Source organism: Gobius niger (assembly GCF_951799975.1).
Source record: "Gobius niger genome assembly, chromosome: 14".
Taxonomy (NCBI): Eukaryota; Metazoa; Chordata; class Actinopteri; order Gobiiformes; family Gobiidae; genus Gobius; species Gobius niger.
The window spans coordinates 27,048,232-27,066,023 of record NC_136865.1 but is presented as its reverse complement, the minus strand read 5'-3'; the positions used below and the strand labels follow the sequence as shown (position 1 = coordinate 27,066,023).

The 17,792-nt window shown below is 41.6% G+C and overlaps 1 protein-coding gene across 1 annotated transcript; it reads right to left on the bottom strand.

Moving 5' to 3' along the window:
- Positions 1 to 3,040: 3,040 nt before the first annotated feature.
- LOC306974376 (uncharacterized protein) lies at positions 3,041 to 7,786 on the bottom strand. Its single transcript, XM_079571587.1, has 5 exons — positions 7,666 to 7,786; positions 4,846 to 5,009; positions 3,823 to 3,918; positions 3,568 to 3,735; positions 3,041 to 3,488 (listed from the first exon to the last, which is right to left on the bottom strand). The coding sequence occupies exons 1-5, from the start codon at positions 7,694 to 7,696 to the stop codon at positions 3,318 to 3,320; spliced, it is 630 nt and encodes a 209-aa protein (XP_079427713.1). The 5' UTR covers positions 7,697 to 7,786; the 3' UTR covers positions 3,041 to 3,317.
- Positions 7,787 to 17,792: the final 10,006 nt, after the last annotated feature.

The following is a 17,792-nucleotide window of genomic DNA, read 5'->3' as shown; positions in this document are numbered from 1 at the left end:
TGATTTATGTTCTCCGACCATTTCTCTCTCTCGCTCATTCTCTTCGTCGGTGGCTATTTTTACTTGTCTGAATTCCCTCGGTGTCACAGTGCGGCCCGGCTCGGCCCACAAACGGCACAGGCCCTGCTTCTCCCTGTTGTCCTGTCATCTCCTCTATCTTTATCCAGCGCTGAGTCTCCCTCCCTCTGTCGTGAGCTCACTGTCTCTACATCTGCCGCTGCTCTGTACATTCCCTCGTGGGTGGACTGACGACCGCAGCCATAAATTCAACTATTTCAGCATTTTTACTGAGCACTTCTCAGCAGCAGCTCTCTCTCTCTGACATGGTTTTGTTTCAGGAGGCGAGATTTCAGCTGCGATTTAGACCAGCGCTTCTCAAGCTGTGGTCTTTGGAGGTGTATATATGTTTGTGTTTTTAGGTTTCCAGATTTCAAACAAACAACAAGATGATGGCAGAATGTTAGAAGTTTAGTTTAGTCTTGTGAATCTGATTGTGATACTAAAGGGCCTTGTATCATTATTTATAAAATGTATTAATGTGGTCAACCAATGTAGATGTTTGGAAAGATGGTTTATTTTCTGGTGAGAGTCGTTAGGAGTTGCTCGAGAGTATGGAGCACCTTGAAAAGTCAAAAATCAAGTTTGAATTAAGTTTTGTATCAGATAAGAGATATTGTCAACACCTCGACAAGGCTTTAAACATTTCTACAAACGCTAGAAGACTCACATCTTACATGCATTTTGTTTTAGTTGTAAACATGTTGAATATGTGAACATCTAACACTCCAGGGTAAACTTCTCCTGTATGCTATTGGAGAAGTTTACCCTGACTGTAAAAATGGCTGTGAAATATGCTGCTATGTACTGTATTAAACACAGTAAAATTACTGTGAATCATTTTTACAGTAGAATGTTGTGTGGAGTTTTGGACTAATATACACAAAAGGAGCAGCCAAGACAAAATATACAAGAGGCTTCAAAACCTGCTGCTGTGCACTGATGTCCTTCAATAAAATGTCATCACGAGTGACTGTAAATACAACTGAAATTACAGTACAGCATTAATCTTTCATCTAAAAACAAAACAAACTGTTTACAATTTCATTGTTGTTTGTTTTACAGTAACTAAGGTAAATACTGTAAATATATATTGTAAATACTACAATATATACTGTTCCTACTGTTCCTGTAAATCTTTAATCTAATAACCTTGGTCACTATGATGCCAGTTTTGTGTTTATTGAATTTCATCAAAATGTATCTGATTATTAAAATCATAATCAGCTTTAACACCACTTTTTATTTGGTGTATATTCTGCCTGGCAGAGGTGGTTTCTATGGCTACGCCCTTTGCTCCTCCCCTTTGATCGCTGTGTGATTTGTCAACAGTTTGTTACTGGTTTTTCTCTGTGATTTTATGATAATTTTGGTAATTTTACTCTACTCTATATCAGTTTAATCTGTTTCATATGTAACATAACACTTTTAAATATATATTTTAAGTGATTATTTGAATGTTGTATTTCTTTTGACATTTGGTCAAGTTTAGACGTTGTTTAGACGTTGTCAGTCTTTGTCAGATTGCTTATCAGGGGAGTCACTGCCATAGCTCCATAGATACAATGTACAGTTCATGCTTTGACATAATACTTGTATCTGGTGTGGTGCGTTTAGGGGCAGAAACACTGTCAGACACCTGTGATCACCTGTCCTGTCTATGTGATTCCAGAGCTTCAAATAAAAGCCACAAACCCTTCTCGAGTGGTCTCGTCATTGCAGCCTGGGTCAAACTTCACGGGGTTACATATATACAGTATAAGTGTCCTGAAAGCATGCGCAGCTCTTTCGCATGTGTCGTGGTTTGCCACCTCATTAGTAAACAGTTTTCCCCTCAGCGTTAGTTGTTCTTAATGCACTTTAATAATGAGAATCTTGCACTTGTTTGAAACTTTGGTGCACACTTGTTCTGTTTCTTCTGGAGCAGCAGGAGAAAACGGTAGAAGAGCTGACCTGATGTGAGGTGTGAAGGCATGTGCTTCAGGCCTGTTTGAAACTGAAGCTGATCGGAGCTTATAGACATTAATAGTCTCTTACATAAGAGTGCTCGCTGTGATGTGCCGTGTTCCATGTCAACACTGACACAGCTCTATGCAAACAAGACGCTGCCTGACACGAGCGTGTGGAGCTGAAGGCCAGGGATGTCACTGCCTTGTCCATCTTCAAAGTCTATTTCTATAAAACCCTGTTTATGTGCAGTTAACAGAGCTGAACACATATATTAAAGATCTATGTAAAGATCTTCTCCTTAAAATGTTTCATTGGTTCTTATGTATCGTAGAGACACACACAGGCCAGAAATGACTGTTGATTCATTGTGTTGATAGTTTCTAACAGACAGACTTATGATAATGCTTGAATCAGCAGAACTTTTAGAATGTTTTCCAAAATATTTGTCATTTAAAGTGCATATGACGAGTTCATTTGCATAAACAGATCAGTGCCGTTGAAAAAACTCCACGTATGTGTTTTTCATTAGCAGGTCTGTTTCAGTGCCATAGAAATATAATATTTTTATTTTGTTGTATGAAGGTTTATTCAGTTACAAAACATAGAACAAAATGTATGTTATTATTATTTTAGTTTAAATATTTTTTGGAAGGGGGGGGTTCATCTTGACTTGCAAATATTGTTTTGGTTGGTTTATTTTCACCTGTATTTATTTCTATTGATTGATCATACTAGTTCTTTTATTTAATGTATCCTTTATAATATTATAGTTCTTCCTTGTTTCACGTTTGCACCATTCCCCAAAAAATGATAATTGTAGAAACTTTTCCAATGACAATGGAAACTCTTTTCTAATTCTGATATTCAGCTCATGTAGTAACGTAATGTAAACATTATTATTTTATTGTAAAATGTATTTATTTTCATGTGAAACATATAAAAACATAGATAAAAAACATAAATAACCGTAAGCATTAAAACAATGCTAATATTATTAATATTATTATTAAATATAGCATAATATTTACTGATATACAAAACGTGAGATGCCTGCACCTCAAACTAAACACTGATGAGTCATAAATAACATCCTAATGAACAGTACAAAAACATTGCGGAGGCACTGTCCGTGTAAACAGAGGGAGTGAACTGGCCCAAAACAGTGCATGTTCGTCAGTACGAAGGCTGTTGGGACCCGACAGTCAGTACATTCAGATGATGTTCCTATGAGACATGTCCCAGTGTCCCCTCACAGTAACAGTCCACGTGTCCAGACCCTGTCGCCTCTTCAGCAGCTGCACCAGGGCCCCTCAGCGCCGGGGGCAGCGCGAATGCTTCTGTAAGAAACGTATCGACCTCTTCGTCCACAGGCTGAAGGCTCGGAGATTCTCGGAGATCTCCACAGAAAACCTCAGCGCGTCGAAGGCAGAGGAGGCCACGGGGAGGGAGGGGGGCGAGGGCCGGGGCACCTCCTCCTGCAGCTGGAGGCAAACACACACAAACATGAGACAAAAGAGCAACGGGGTAAATGATAAACCTTCCTCGGTGGGCAGCTCATACCTGGTGCAGAGTGGAGTTGAGCAGGTGTGAGAGCTGCAGCAGGTGTCGACTGGCGCCCTCTGCTGGCTGAGTGGGAAGACTGACATTTTCTCTGGCCGTTTTTAACCAGTCCATGTGTGACCTGAACACCTCAGTGAAGTTATACAGCTGCGAGACGGACTCGTTTATCTGTGGAGCGGAGCGCAGCGGGGTCACATCAACATTACAATAATCATTAAAAAAACAACACTTTGTTATTATGTTACGGGATGTTACCTTCATGGAGCTGAACGCAGCAGCTGTGTGTGGTATCTCTGGAAGACTGTCGAGTCTGTGATCTGCAGCAGCGATGAGATTCAGATCTTCGTCTGTCTGTGCAGAAAATCACATTGTTAACATCAAGGGAGCATTATTTTCTGGAAAGATTTAAGTTTAGGCTCAACTTTACAGAAGGGCCTACTGTATAAAATAAAAAGTTGACTGAACTCATGAAGAGAAAATGAATGGAGTTGTACAGAAACGTTTGGTTGACTCAACTTAAAAGATTTTTGTCAAGCCAAAATTGCACAAATCAGAGGTTTCATGAGGTTTGACATATTGTCTCTGGCAAACAAACCTTACAAGTTGACTCAACTCAGAAATACTGCACAAGCTTTTTGAAGTTGAGGCAACTTTTATTGCTCATTGAAATTAATGGGCAACTCAAAATAGCAATCTATCAAACTGCTGCGTTGCCTCGTCTGTGCAGAAAATCACATAGTTAACATCAATGGAGCATTATTTTCTGGAAAGATTTAAGTTTAGGCTCCACTTTGTTGAAGGCCCTACTGTAAAAAACAAAAAGTTGACTGAACTCAGAAAGACTCAACTTAGAAGGTTTTTATTGTTCCAAAATTGCACAAATCAGAGGTTTCATAAGGTTTGACATATTGTCTTTGGCACACAAACCTTACAAGTTGAGTCGACTCAGAAATACTGCACAGGCTTTTTCTGGAAAGATTCAAGTATAAGCTCAACTTTACTGAAGGCCCTACTGTAAAAAATAAAAAGTTGACTGAACTCAGAAAGAGCAAATGAAGGGAGTTGTACAGAAACGTTTGGTTGACTCAACTTAAAAAGTTTTTGTCAAGCCAAAATTGCACAAATCAGAGGTTTCATGAGGTTTGACTTATTGTCTTTGGCACACAAACCTTACAAGTTGAGCCGACTCAGAAATACTGCACAAGCTTTTTTAAGTTGAGGCAACTTTTATTGCTCATTGAAATGAATGTAATTAATCAAACTGCTGCGTTGCCTCACCAGGTCGTGCAGTTTTCGGGAGAGGTGCAGGAGCCGCTCGACCTGTGGCGCCATGGAGCCGAACAGAGCGCAGAGGGCGGGGCTGTGGGCGGGGCGAGAGAGTGACAGGGCGATGAACTCCGCTAAGAACAGCAGCACCAGGCAGGATATCGAGTCTGGGAGAACTGCAAACACACAGAGGCAAGAGAGTTAGAATGTGCAGAAGAACCACATCTAATAAAATGGGTTTCTGCAGGACACTGAAAATACAAGCTTTCATTTTGACAGCCTGCTAATAAATCAACAATGCCATGATGAATGCAGTGTGAGCTCAGAACTGCTCAGATTGAGTCAAGTCATGGTTTGTAGACTTTGACACTTCCATGTTCTATCCACAGCAAAATAATATGAAGTAGTTGATGCGAAATACTCCAAGCATGTTCTGACAAGGGAAGAAAGACGTAACATGGGAAGCAGACTTTGTGTTAAGCCTATAACTGTTCACATTCGTAAAGTTTTTGCATGAAGTTTTAAAATAAACGTGCACAGATCCATCACAGAGAGTTCTCCATATTTGGTTTTGATGAATTTCCAAAACAAACTCCTCTGGCAAAACCGAACACAACCCGAAACAACACAGCGATCTCTCCGTACGCTGCAGACAGGCGGTAGAGTTGGTAAATAAGGCCTACATATCGAGGTCAACGTGAGGTCATGCACCCTGCTACAGTCATTCAGCAGCGGCGCGTGTGGTTTTTGGTATTAGAAATGTGGCGGAAACAGACAATACTCCCCCTCACGGAGACATTACACATCGGCATCTGAAAAAGTCAAGTTATCCCATTACTAGTCAAAATATAAATCAACAAAACCTGACCTGTAGGGCCTGTAGTTACTTAAAAACTTCCACTCCGTGCACAGAAGTTCGTGCAAGTGAAGGTTATTGTGCCTTTTATGACTCGTGTTGAGGAAACGGGTCAAAGAGCGTTTTTTGTGTTTGTTTTGTTAACTCACTCAGGGGAAGGAAGTGTTCAGCTCTTTTTCACAGATAAATCACAAAGTCAGTGGTGTAACCGACATGCTGCAGAAACATAAAACCATCCGCACTCTGTTTCAGCTTCAGCAGAGACAGTTGGAGTCCTTGACAAAAGACCAGTGGCTGATCCTTCCAATAACTTCCTACAGATGACAGTGTTTTATGACTGGACAGGATTTGGAACTGAATCCATGTGGTGTCTTGCTAAAGGGCCCAAACTTTCCCATCAGCAGAACTGTAGATCACTGTCCAACGTATTCCATCTATATTGTTGCATGGACTTACGAAACAGCTCACATGGAAAATAACAGTTATTAAATCATTTCCTCGTCACAGCTTCCATTTCCTTTACGCACGAAATGAAAGCCTGCCCGTATCGCTGACTTTTGCGTAGGTTTTTTTTTTTTTTTACCAACAATGAGTCGTTGCAACGGTTTGCGGACACAATGGGTTTCCTTTGTGGCCCTGCGTGACGCGGGCGCCGGGGCCGGTCGACCTTTTTTGTGAATGGTTGCAGTGATTTCAGTGCATTCCCCGAGGAAGCGCAGAAAAAAAGCCCATAGGCGTGTAAAGGGAATCTGATCCGGGGCCTTTATGAGCAAACGCTGCCTGGTAATTCACGGAAGTTTCCAGCCGATCGACAAAGAGCCACAGCAGGTGCCTCTTCCTGGTCTGTCGTCTTGGAAATGTGTAAAGGGATTGACAGAACCAGTGTGACTGCTTTGTAATACAGTATCATGTGTGTATATGCCAACTGGGCCAAAATACTTCACACAGGTGAGGAACACAACAACCCTCTCACAGATATTATTATCTATTCAAAACATTACATAGTTTGACCTTTGATCCCAGACAGTGTGGGGATTCACCTTATGGAGTTTATGCGTTTTGCCCGTGAGTTTTCGACGGACCCATGTTCCCTAAAATCACGGTTCTCAACTGGTAAAGCTTCGGGGCGTACTTTAGCTTTCAATACAAGTGACAGAATTCATTTCAATTCAAGACAAAAACAAGTTTGAGCCTGTTTTTGTAAATCAAAGGAGTATTTATTGACGTTTTGTTTACTCACTGCTGCCACAGCAGGTCATATGTGTAACTGCAGCTTGTATATTAAGCTTTTGCATGACCCGAAGTAACACCTTTTTGAGTGACAGTGCAGGATTGGCAGTTGTGGTGAATAGATCTGGGTTCATTCTACACATTAGGACATGGCTGGAACATGTAGGGGGAGGAATTTTCCTCCCCCTTAACTTTAACATTTTTAAACTCTGTATAGTCCCTTTTCATGCGCAAATAAAGTTTTGTGTGTGGGTGTGGGTGTATTGTAGTGACCAATCAGGTGTTTGAGTGGTCAACATTCGATCACAGTGGTCTCAAGGACGCTCCAGGATCAATTCTTTGGAAGGTTTTCACTGCTGACCAGAAAATCTACAGAACAATTTAACCTGGAGTGTTGTAGAGACCACCGTGATCAAAAGAAAAGGCCAAACATTCATACAGTACAGCTAGTTGATGACTACAAGGTCAAATACACACAAATATCTTTTTTTTTCCGCATAAAAAGTTGCATAATACGCCTTTAAGGCTGACTATCAATAAACAAGTGTCAATAGTCCTTTTTGGCAACGGTAAAAATGGCCATAAAGGAAGATCAGATACGACTTCATCAATCTCAGTGGGGAAATGATCTTGTTACATAAAGGTGTCTTATAAGGAATTATAACTAAAGAATTCAAGGAGGCAAAAAGATATAAATACAAATCCCCCGACCCAACCGGAGAGAGCCACAGGCCTAACACATTTACATCGGGTAAATATCTGCAGATGGTCCTCCATATGCAGTTTAAGCCATTTTTTTTGCTTTGATGCCTCTGTAGTCAACAGACAGAGGGGTGAGTAAAGTGACTTCTCTTATGTTTTCCTCCAGACAGATTGTGAATCAATAATGAATAACGGTCTATGCATTGCCAAATCACCAATATAAACTCCCCCATCCTGTTTCTACAGCTCTATCTGAGCCTATCTTAGTCTAATCTGCCAATCACCCCCTCCGTGCCTTGTTTTGTCTTGTCTCGCGCCTCTTCTCCGGATAAAGCTCCCCTTTGTCGACAGCATAACACACTCACCCAGAGAAGTTTGTGTGGGCTAATCTCTCCAATCATTTACTTAAAAACCCATAACCGAGACGCGCTGGGAGAAAGCGTTAGATCAGGCCAGAGGAATGGCAGGAATGCACCAGTGGGGGTTTTTCCCAGCGTGCCTCGGGAGCTGCAGCTATGCGTCACGTCAGGCTGAATGGCGTGACATCACGGGCGCAGACACGGTTACTGCCGCTCCACTCGTCCCAGGCCGCTGCAGTCAGTGATGTGGGAGGTGAGAGGTCGGCCATGAGGAAACGTCTGCTCCGCGGACGCCTGTCCCGTCGCAGATCAGTGGAAAGTTTTAGATAGTTCCGAGTTAAACAAAGCATGACTTCATCCTGAAACAAGTGATTTATAAATAGTGCTCAGACTTTTTCTTGAGTAAACCCCTTATGATCAAATCTTTGGGTATTTTTTCACATTAAGAGGATGTAATGTGCTTCTAATTTGGGAGTTTACTCACTTTTCTCTCTCTCTTGAATAACAGGAATTGTCAATAAAGATGCTAAATTGTACATTTCCAAAAACTGATCAAAACAATGAAAATACATTCTATTCCCATGCTCCACAGTGTCAGATTTGGACCATGCGAATGTATTTGTGTGGTTACATTTGTATATTTTCTCTACGGTCCGTCCCATACGGAGATATTGTAAATATTGTGTTTGTCTGGTCAGACTCAGACAGCATCAATGACCCAGTGTAGTCTGTGGTGTCTGTGAATCTGCACATGCCCAGACAGCTGTGGTCTGAGCAGGTGCGAGACTCAGTCACATCTGGACGTGAGATCCGTCACCTGCGTCTAATGAGATGACACCGCAAATATAGACCAGGGAGATTTGGGACTGACATTTGTAAGGACAAGCCCCGCCCCCCAATCCTCTCATGCACACATTACACTCACACATTCAAACTTAATCAGATAGAATAATGACTTTATTTTGCTTTTAGGCTTGTTCTGACAAGTTTCTCAAAGCACTGCACTATAGTTGGAAGGAAGGAATGTATAATGCCATGAGTATAGCCACAGCTGCCCTTTGGGACAGACTGATCAGAGGCATGGCTGCAGACACCTGTGCCACCCACATTAATTCACTCACACATCAGTTATCCTGGACTACTGTACTTGTTCTTAGTGGTAGGAGAAACCAGAGCACCCGGAGGAAACCTACACAGACACATGGAGAACCTTCTTGCTGTGAAGCACAAGCACTGACCGCTGAAGGAATCGTGGCTGCTAATCTGCACCATCAGATCCTCCGACCAACACCAACCACTCACTCACCAGTGTTGGAAAAGTACTTAACAATGGTAGTATATTCTATATGTTTGTATTACATATAACTGTTTCAAAAATGTAGTCGATTTACACTACTTTGAGTTACTTTTGGCAAAATATAAACTGAAAATAGTAAAAAAAATAAAAAATAAAAATAAAAAAAAGCCACAAAGCAAAAGTGCAGTCAGAGATTTCCTTTTCCTTCACTTTCCCCCGTTTGGTTTTGAGGACATTAACTACACAAGATCTGATTCACTAGTGTCCAACATGATTTGGCAGAGTGCATTTTAAATGCAGTTGTAACTCAAGTTACTTAAATTGTAATGACTAATATATTCCAGTATTTTGTCTAAGTAATATGTTATATTCCTTAGTTACTGAAAAAAGTGATATATTTTTGTAGCTTGTTACTTTTGTAATATGTTACGTTTCCCTCAACACCCACACTCATACAATGCTCCTATGGGCGGCTGTGACTACAATAGAAGCTTTCCATCCTGAGTATGCAGTGAATGAATAACGACTGTGTGTGGCTTTTATACATTATACATTCAGACAGGCAGTGGGTGAAGAGTCTTGCTCAAAGACACAAAGGCAGTATGCACCTGCAGGAGCCTGGAATTCAACTACCAACCGTCTGCAACATGGGTAAAGACGGCACCGATCAGTACTCTAAGATACTCTAAACGAGAACATGGGCCTCTAACACGCCTGAGTAGAACCAGGTAGATTCTCAGTCATCCAGGTGGAAAATTCAAACTTATAACGACCCGCCTCCTGGAGCAGCTTTATGAAACTCATCCAATGAAAATATAAATAAAAATGAAGCAACAGATCTTTTTATCTACTAGAAAATATTGCTATAAAAAGAAAACTAATAGTTAATATTATTATTTCCAGCACGAAATATAAAGTGTGTTTGCGATAAATTGTGGAATCAAAAACAACTAAATAAATTGCCACTGCCCAGCGCTAAGCTTCAAAAGTCTGGCAGATTTTGCAAGAAAGACATCAACGGGTAATCACGAGCCTTAGCGGATTTGTCCCGGTTTTAAAAGGTCAAACAAACAAATCATTCACGTTAATGACTTTTGGAAAAAGACTAGAGGGACGCGAGCAGGAAGACAGTGTCGGATAGAAAAACATCCCTGAGTGTTGGGCTCCGTCCCGGCTCTGGCAGCGCCGCCGCAGCCACTCAAGAGCTTCAGTGAAACGGCCAACTTCGATGGACTCCGCGGCTCCCTCTGCCATCTCACTGTTCACACCGGCCGATTGGAAACTTTGGGTGCATTTTTTCTGCTGAGTGAGGAGCGCAGGACTTTCCAAGATACATTTTTTTAAAGTCTACCCCGCTCCCTCTCTCTCTTTTTAATGTGGCGAGAACTTGAGTTGACCCTTGAAGACATGAGAAGGGCGCACTGTGCGGAGTTCACGTCATTCGCTCGACAAACTTCCTCCGAACCGCGCCAAAAAACTGGAGACTGTTTGTTTTCCACAGCGGGCACAAGACGGCCATAAATCAAGAGGAGGCCCCCGGCTGCAGGACGGGCTTGAAATATATACATTCAGGGCAGCTTTACGGGGCGCGAAAGGAGGAGCGCGCGGTGGGGCAAAGGCGGGAGATGCTTGTGATTTGTGTAACTGCATTTGTAAAAGGCCTCGGACCTGACCACAAGTTACAGATCTGAAGAGAAATACTAGTGGGAGCATTAGGGAAGGTACAGGAAGTACATTAGTGGAAGTACAGTTATCACAAAAATGAAATGTGGAAACATCCTGCACAGTTAAAGGGACTATACAAAATGTTAAAATTATGCATTTCCCTCCCCATACATATTCCTGTCTCTAAAATCCTGCACTGTCACTCAAAACGGTGTTACTTCGGGTCTGAAGTGCCGTCATGCACGAGCTTAATATAGAAAGTGCAGTTACACGTATGACCTGAGGTGGCAGTAGAGAGTATAAAATGGCGAACTTGCATCTAGCCCCTTTAAGGGACTAAATCACTCTTTTGGGCACATTTACGTTTTAAAATTTGAGATAATCTCTATGTAAGGCAAAGACAGTAAGTAACTGGGCTGGTAGGGCGCCCTCTGCATGCAATAGTGAGAAAGACTTGTTCTGAAACAGTGGAAACGAGCATTCACTTTGAGCTAACTGCATGCTCACCAAACAAAGGCTCTGTGATGAACACACTTAAAGCACAGAACTGCTCAGAATGCATCCGTATATGCATTATGGGCTGTAAAAATGTGGAAGACGCAACAAAATCTATATATATGGCAGTAGCGCTTCAACAGTAAAGTAGGGCTGAACGATATGGACACAATTTCATATCTCGATATTCATGCCAGATATCTCAGATATATCATGATACGATACGATATTACTATGGTTTAGGTGAAAACCAAGCCTTTTTCAGAAGAAAAAAATGCATTACATTTGTTTTTATTATTGAAAAATACCACAAAAAAAAGACCAAACAAATGTGTGTTTGCTGTTAGAAGCTGCACCTCCCCAGACCTGGCTGTAACTTTACTGGGACCGGGACGTCTCCACCTCCACCAGATTTCAATAGGTTAAAGGAACAAGCCATCATTTTCCTATACTGATATATGTTCTTACCTGAGCTTAGATGAGTTGATGTGCACCTGTCTGGTCTTTGTGTGTGCGCTCAGTCACGCCCAAAGACCAAAGATGTTGTTAGCATTTGGCCTCTAACAATGTATTCCTATAGCTCCAAACGGGTGCGAAGTTGGAAGCCACCACGCTCTTCTATGGGCACAAAGACCAGACAGGTACGTATCAACTCGTCTAAGCTCAGGTAAGAACATATCTCAGTATGGAAAAACTGGGTGCTCTCAGTCATGCAAAAAGACCAAAGATGTTGTTAGCATTTGGCCTCTCCCAGCATACCAAATCATTGTAAATAAGTGTGCATTATGAGGCCTAAATGGAAAAAAAGCATGTGGCCAACTTTAACTTTTTTTGTATTTTTTTCCCCCTCCTAGCCTTAAGAAATGCAATTATATAGAAAATATTAGATTTATCTTTCAAAGTTGATGAACTAAATGAAGTTGCAGTGGGTTTTGGAGCGCCGCTGCCACCCATCTACTTGAAATGACCAGCTCATGCCTTTCCTCCCTCTCATTTAAACCCGGCTGAGGTGTTAATAAACTGTGTGACTGACTGACGGGTTTTCAGCACAACGCGGTCCCTCCTTTAACCGTGTCACTTCTTCCACAGTCACTGGAACAGCCCTGGACTCTGCAAACCTCGAGTGCAACGTGCCAAAACCAACAAACTCCTGCCCTATTTATACATACGTCCACGCAGGCCTATGTTTAGCCCCATACGGGTCGCGTATAAACCCACTGTGAATGCAAACACTGGGAAGCTTTAGGTGAAATCCTAATTATGGCGTTTTCGTCGCAGCGGTCAGCGTGGACAGGTTCCCCCCACCCCCCCCTTGTCTCGTGAAACAGCTTTTGGAAAGACTTCGCGATGATCTTGTTCATGTTTTGGCTTGTTGGAAAGTGCAGTAATTGTATGTAATTTGGTCTTTGATCCATATCCAACCACTTATTGAGGACTGAGGAGTGGACTGCCCAGACTTAACCTCAGCAACACCTCCACAAGTTCCACTAAAGGGCAACAGCGGCGCGTCGATCGGTGGTTTTTCTAAAGACGAACAAAATGAGCAGCTGAGAATAAAAATGCAGGAGCTACAGCTGATGGTTTAGATGGATTGATGTACTATGTATCTTCTCTATCTTATACGCTTAAATCGAGAAACTGCAGGTGAATAAAGTAAAGTGAATACAAGAGATATTAATTGGAAACGTTTGACAAAGATTCCTGATACAACGATGAGAAAAGCCGTTTTCTTTCATTTAATATACTGAAGGTATTTTCTAAAAAAGCTGATATTTGTGGTGACAAAATTATTGAACCTGGTTTGAATTCATTGGCCCATTTTTTTTTTTTCATTAGGTGCAAAGATTTTCTTTCGGAGGGGATGTTTGATATATTACTTTGTCTTTGAATAACCAGTTCCCTAATGCAATAATCTGGCAACAATATTCAGAGTTTGCCTTGTTTTTGGGGTCCAGTACTCTATAAATCAGCAAAGAAATGAGCTGTTAAAAGTAAGCCATGTGTAAATGTATTTTGCAATGTTGGATTAATCAATAAAACCCCATCTATAGGTTGACAAAGCAAAAGAAAGTCATAACAAAGCAGTCCTAAGTAACTCATGCCCCTAGAGGCCATAAGCACCACTGCAGGTGTCGTAGCATGTTGCAGTTTTTTACTCATTAATTGTCCGTGAGAGTAAATACTACGCTGACAGAAAAGACAAAGGGAGAGAGGGATATTGTACATCCAATTACACAATGGAGATCATTTTCTTGACTCAAACTTGGCTGTAAAAACAGTTTAAGTGGTGCTAGCCCGCAGTTAGCTTTATTAGCTTCTTCTCCGTGATTCCATGAGTGTGTATTGGTGACTCCGACCCGGTGGCAGCGAAGTTGCAATTGTGGTTTTCTGGCCAGAGACACCAGGGGGAGATGGGATGATAATGGGGGGGTCTTTCCCCCATTATCATCCCATTAACACTTGTATTACCCCCTGAGGGACTACGGAAAGGATTTATGAAGGTAAAAAAGTTACTTAGTATTGCTTTAAGTGCATTTACTCCAGTTCAGCTTTACACAAGACCTACAAAATTGATTTGGAATTGTGCACTGTTACTTTGTTTTTTTGTTGTTGTCTGGTTTTCTCTGTTTTTTTGTCTGTTTTTTTACTTTTGTTTTTTGTCGTGTTTTCCTTGCTATTGTTGCTTTTCCTGCACGTTTTTGTACTTTTTGTTGTATTTTCATCCTCGGATTCATCGCTATTTTGATGCTTTGTTCAAGAAGCTTTGAGATTTGGGTAAAACCAAACTGGAGAAAGTAACATTTGCTCTGATTGTCATCAAGAAAAATAATGTCACAAATCCATTCATAATAATCTCGCAGAATGGAACAATAGCTATAAGCACTCCGATGATTATTCGTAATCAATCTTTCTTTATCTATCTTTCACTGTTGGAGACTAATGTCTACTGTTTTCACTTTAAGAAGCACATTCAGATCCAATCTTATCTCTGATCTTTTTATTATGACCGAGTGTTTACACAGGACTGTCTGCCTCCTTTCACATGCACGTGCTGGTGAACTGATTACTCCAAATAGTAAAGTACATTAATACTTCACTGAACACTTGTCCGTCTCTCTGCCAGTGCCGCCTAAAGCCCCTAGCAGTACTCAGACCCAGCCTTTTATAACAAGCCTCAAGAGCAAAGCAAAGAATGTCCTCCGAATGATATACTGGCCAATCATTTACCCACAACTGGACTGTAAACTTTTGCCAAATAGGTCAAAAGTAGTTCTCCCTTCCAAATAACGTGGTTGCATTGTTTGCTTGGCTTCACCTTGAGCTGTGTGGGAAATATTTATGCAAGTCACATAATCCTTGACGTAACCCTTGAATCTGAACATGGCGGAACGACTGACGAACATGTGGGAGTTTCTAAGTAGTTTTAACAGGTGCATCAAAGTAAATAAAACTGTAACATTTGGACACTGCATTTGCCAGAAGTGGTCCTGCTCTGTCACAATCTATATGTATACATAAAGTCCTATTCTTCCTTGTTTCAGCTGCCTTTAGGAAGGGCTCTCTGTGTGTGGAGCCTGGGGTCCACAGGGATCGGTTTTGGTCCCAGGACTCTCCTTTGAAATGAGGCCTATTATGGTTCAGAAAAGGTCACCACATACACACACACAAGATACTGTTAACCCTGGTAATGGCATGAAAGGGAACTGCCGGGAACTCCTCATGGAAGTAGATTAAAAGTCCTCTAAGGAAGAATATCATGTTGGGAAGTAATCATCTGTAAGGGCTTGTCAACTCGTGAGGAAATAACAGATGATGGTCCCATTGGCTACTGAATTATAGAGTTATAGAATTGGATTTGAAAACATTTTCTTTTTTACAGCAGGAAAGAAATCTCAACCATACATGATGAGTACTGCATATAAAAACTCATCAACTTTGTGCTTTGAGCTAAGATTAGTAACTTTGTGTTAAATGCTGCGTTCATGTGGCCTGGGGTTCTCGTTTTCCCGAGATGTGACGTCATTGTTCCCAGTTGGTTTGTGCTCATGTGCTTTTTATGTGGGAAAGTGGGGATTTTGATTACACCAAATAAAAAGCAGTCTTTTATCACTGATTAGCCTTTAACTGAGCTAACCATTTAAATACGGCGTGAGCGTCTCAAAGTCTAAACAGTCTGTTGGTTTTATAAAATATCACGTAAATAGCATTAATGTCAGGCTGTTCTCTCACCATTATGTAACTCCAAGGACAATAGATCACACTAAACTCAACAAAGTATCAGTGTTTAACGAAATAGCTCACATTACGATAAATGAACAATTCAGTTGATTTCCACGTCAGGTGCTGAAGCTTGTTTTGACTAGAGTTTCCAATCGCTTTCCCCTTTAGAGCGAGAGTTCATGTGCTTTTTCCAACTGGAGAAAACTTTTTCAGTTCCCAAGGACCACATGAAGACCACAAAAGATCCAAAGTTTGGTTGGATATTAAGTTACCATCTTAAAGGAATAGGCCACCGTTTTTACATACTGAGATATGTTCTTACCTGAGCTTAGACGAGTTCATTTGTACCTGTCAAACACAGCACAAACGGCGTTAGCATTTAGCCTCTCCCCCTCTTTACGTAACCATATTTAAATAGGGAAAACGTGGAAGAGCTTGGTAGCTTCTATCTTCACCTGTTTGGAGCTATAGAGGAGAGGCTGAATGCTAACGCCGTCTGTGCTGTGTTTACGTGACTGAGGGCACGTGTGAAGACCAGACAGGTACACATGAACTCGTCTAAGCTAAGGTAAGAACATATCTCAGTATGTAAAAATAGTGGCCTATTCCTTCAAGCTAAATAAACCAGATTAAGCAGCAGTCTGAGCAGAGCTGTCCAGACTTCCTGCTCCACAAATACCTCCTCCAGCTGTTCTGGGGGGACTCTGAGACGACACCAGGCCAGCTCAGAGACATAGTCCCACCAGCGAGTCCTGGGTCGTCCCAGGAGCCTCCTCCTAATAGGACATGCCTGGAACACCTCCCGAGGGAGGCGACCAGGAGGCATCCGGAACAGATATCTGACCCTCCTCAGCTGCTCCTCTCGACATGAAGGAGCAGCGACTCTACTCTGAGCTCCTCCCTGGTGACTAAGCTCCTCTCCTTCCCTCTAAGGGTGCGTCCAGCCACCCTGCGAAGGAATCTAATTTTGACCGCCTGTATCGACAATCCACACCTACTATGTTACATCTTTAGTATATTATGAATGTTTACTTTATATCATCCTTTTTTAAATAATTTATACTTGTATTCCCAGATTTTGTATATGCATGGCTTCATATTCTGCTACTGATAATTATATTTTTCATTCTTATTTTTGTTTCTATTTGAGCTTCTGTGACGATCAATAAAGTCTAAATCTAAGCAATAATAATGATAGTTCTTCATTTGACACACACATTTTAAATAAATGTATTAGAATTAAAAAGAAATAATGCTATAGATCTCAGTGAACTAAAAACAAGACCAACAAAAGGAGTTAGAGATACCTTTTGAAGCATTAGGTTGTACACAAACACACACAGGGGTTTGGCAGCCGCAGTAGTAACGTTACTCAGCTCTAAAACAAACACAAAACAACATGTGCGCGGTGACTTGCAGTGACCTCATCTGACAAAAGGCGGCCGCGGATTACATCAGACGGGATTAGATTGAGACGCGTTCGGGGACCCATCGAGCTTTTGTTGCGCAGATCACTCAGAGCGCTGACTCACGCGCGGATCACATTTCCCATGCTCCCTGAACGTCTCCGGGCCGAGAGGAGAGAGGAGAGGGAGAGACGGAGCTATGTTACAGTAAGAGTGGTGATGTCGGAGCATGATGTCACTGTCTGCCTTAGCATCGGGTCAACATGTTTGTGACCTAGAAGCTGCAAATCCTTTTCTAGATGCCACATACTAACTTACGAGCTCACAGAAATACATTTGGACTGTAGTAACAGTAGCAGTAGTGTTAGTAGTACTGATATTTAACATACTATTTAATGCATAATGACTTTTAGAAACAGGATTCGGCATAACAGCAGAACTGGTATGGGGTTGGGACCCAATACGGATATTTATGACACCTTTGTGGTTTGAACAGCCTATATACAGGCAAATGTTGTCTTTTCCCACTTAATTTTGTCTATTTAAAGCAGTACTAAGTAGCATGTTTACCATAATAAATCCTTTTCGTGGTAATACAAGTGTTTATGGGATGATTGGAGGGTCTTTCATCTCCCCCTGGTGCCTCTGGCCAGAAAACCATGCCTGCAACTTGACTGCCACCGGACCGGAGCCACCAATACACACTAATAGAATCACGAAGAAGAAGC

Bases quoted from the DNA above. Each gene is read 5' to 3' on its own strand.
- LOC306974376 (XM_079571587.1), bottom strand. From the start codon at position 7,696: ATGGAGGACCATCTGCAGATATTTACCCGAT. The intron at 5,010-7,665 runs GTAAATGTGTTA...GTGTGTTTGCAG, and splicing joins TCTGCAGATATTTACCCGAT to TTCTCCCAGACTCGATATCC. The intron at 3,919-4,845 runs GTGAGGCAACGC...TTTTCTGCACAG, and splicing joins CCCGAAAACTGCACGACCTG to ACAGACGAAGATCTGAATCT.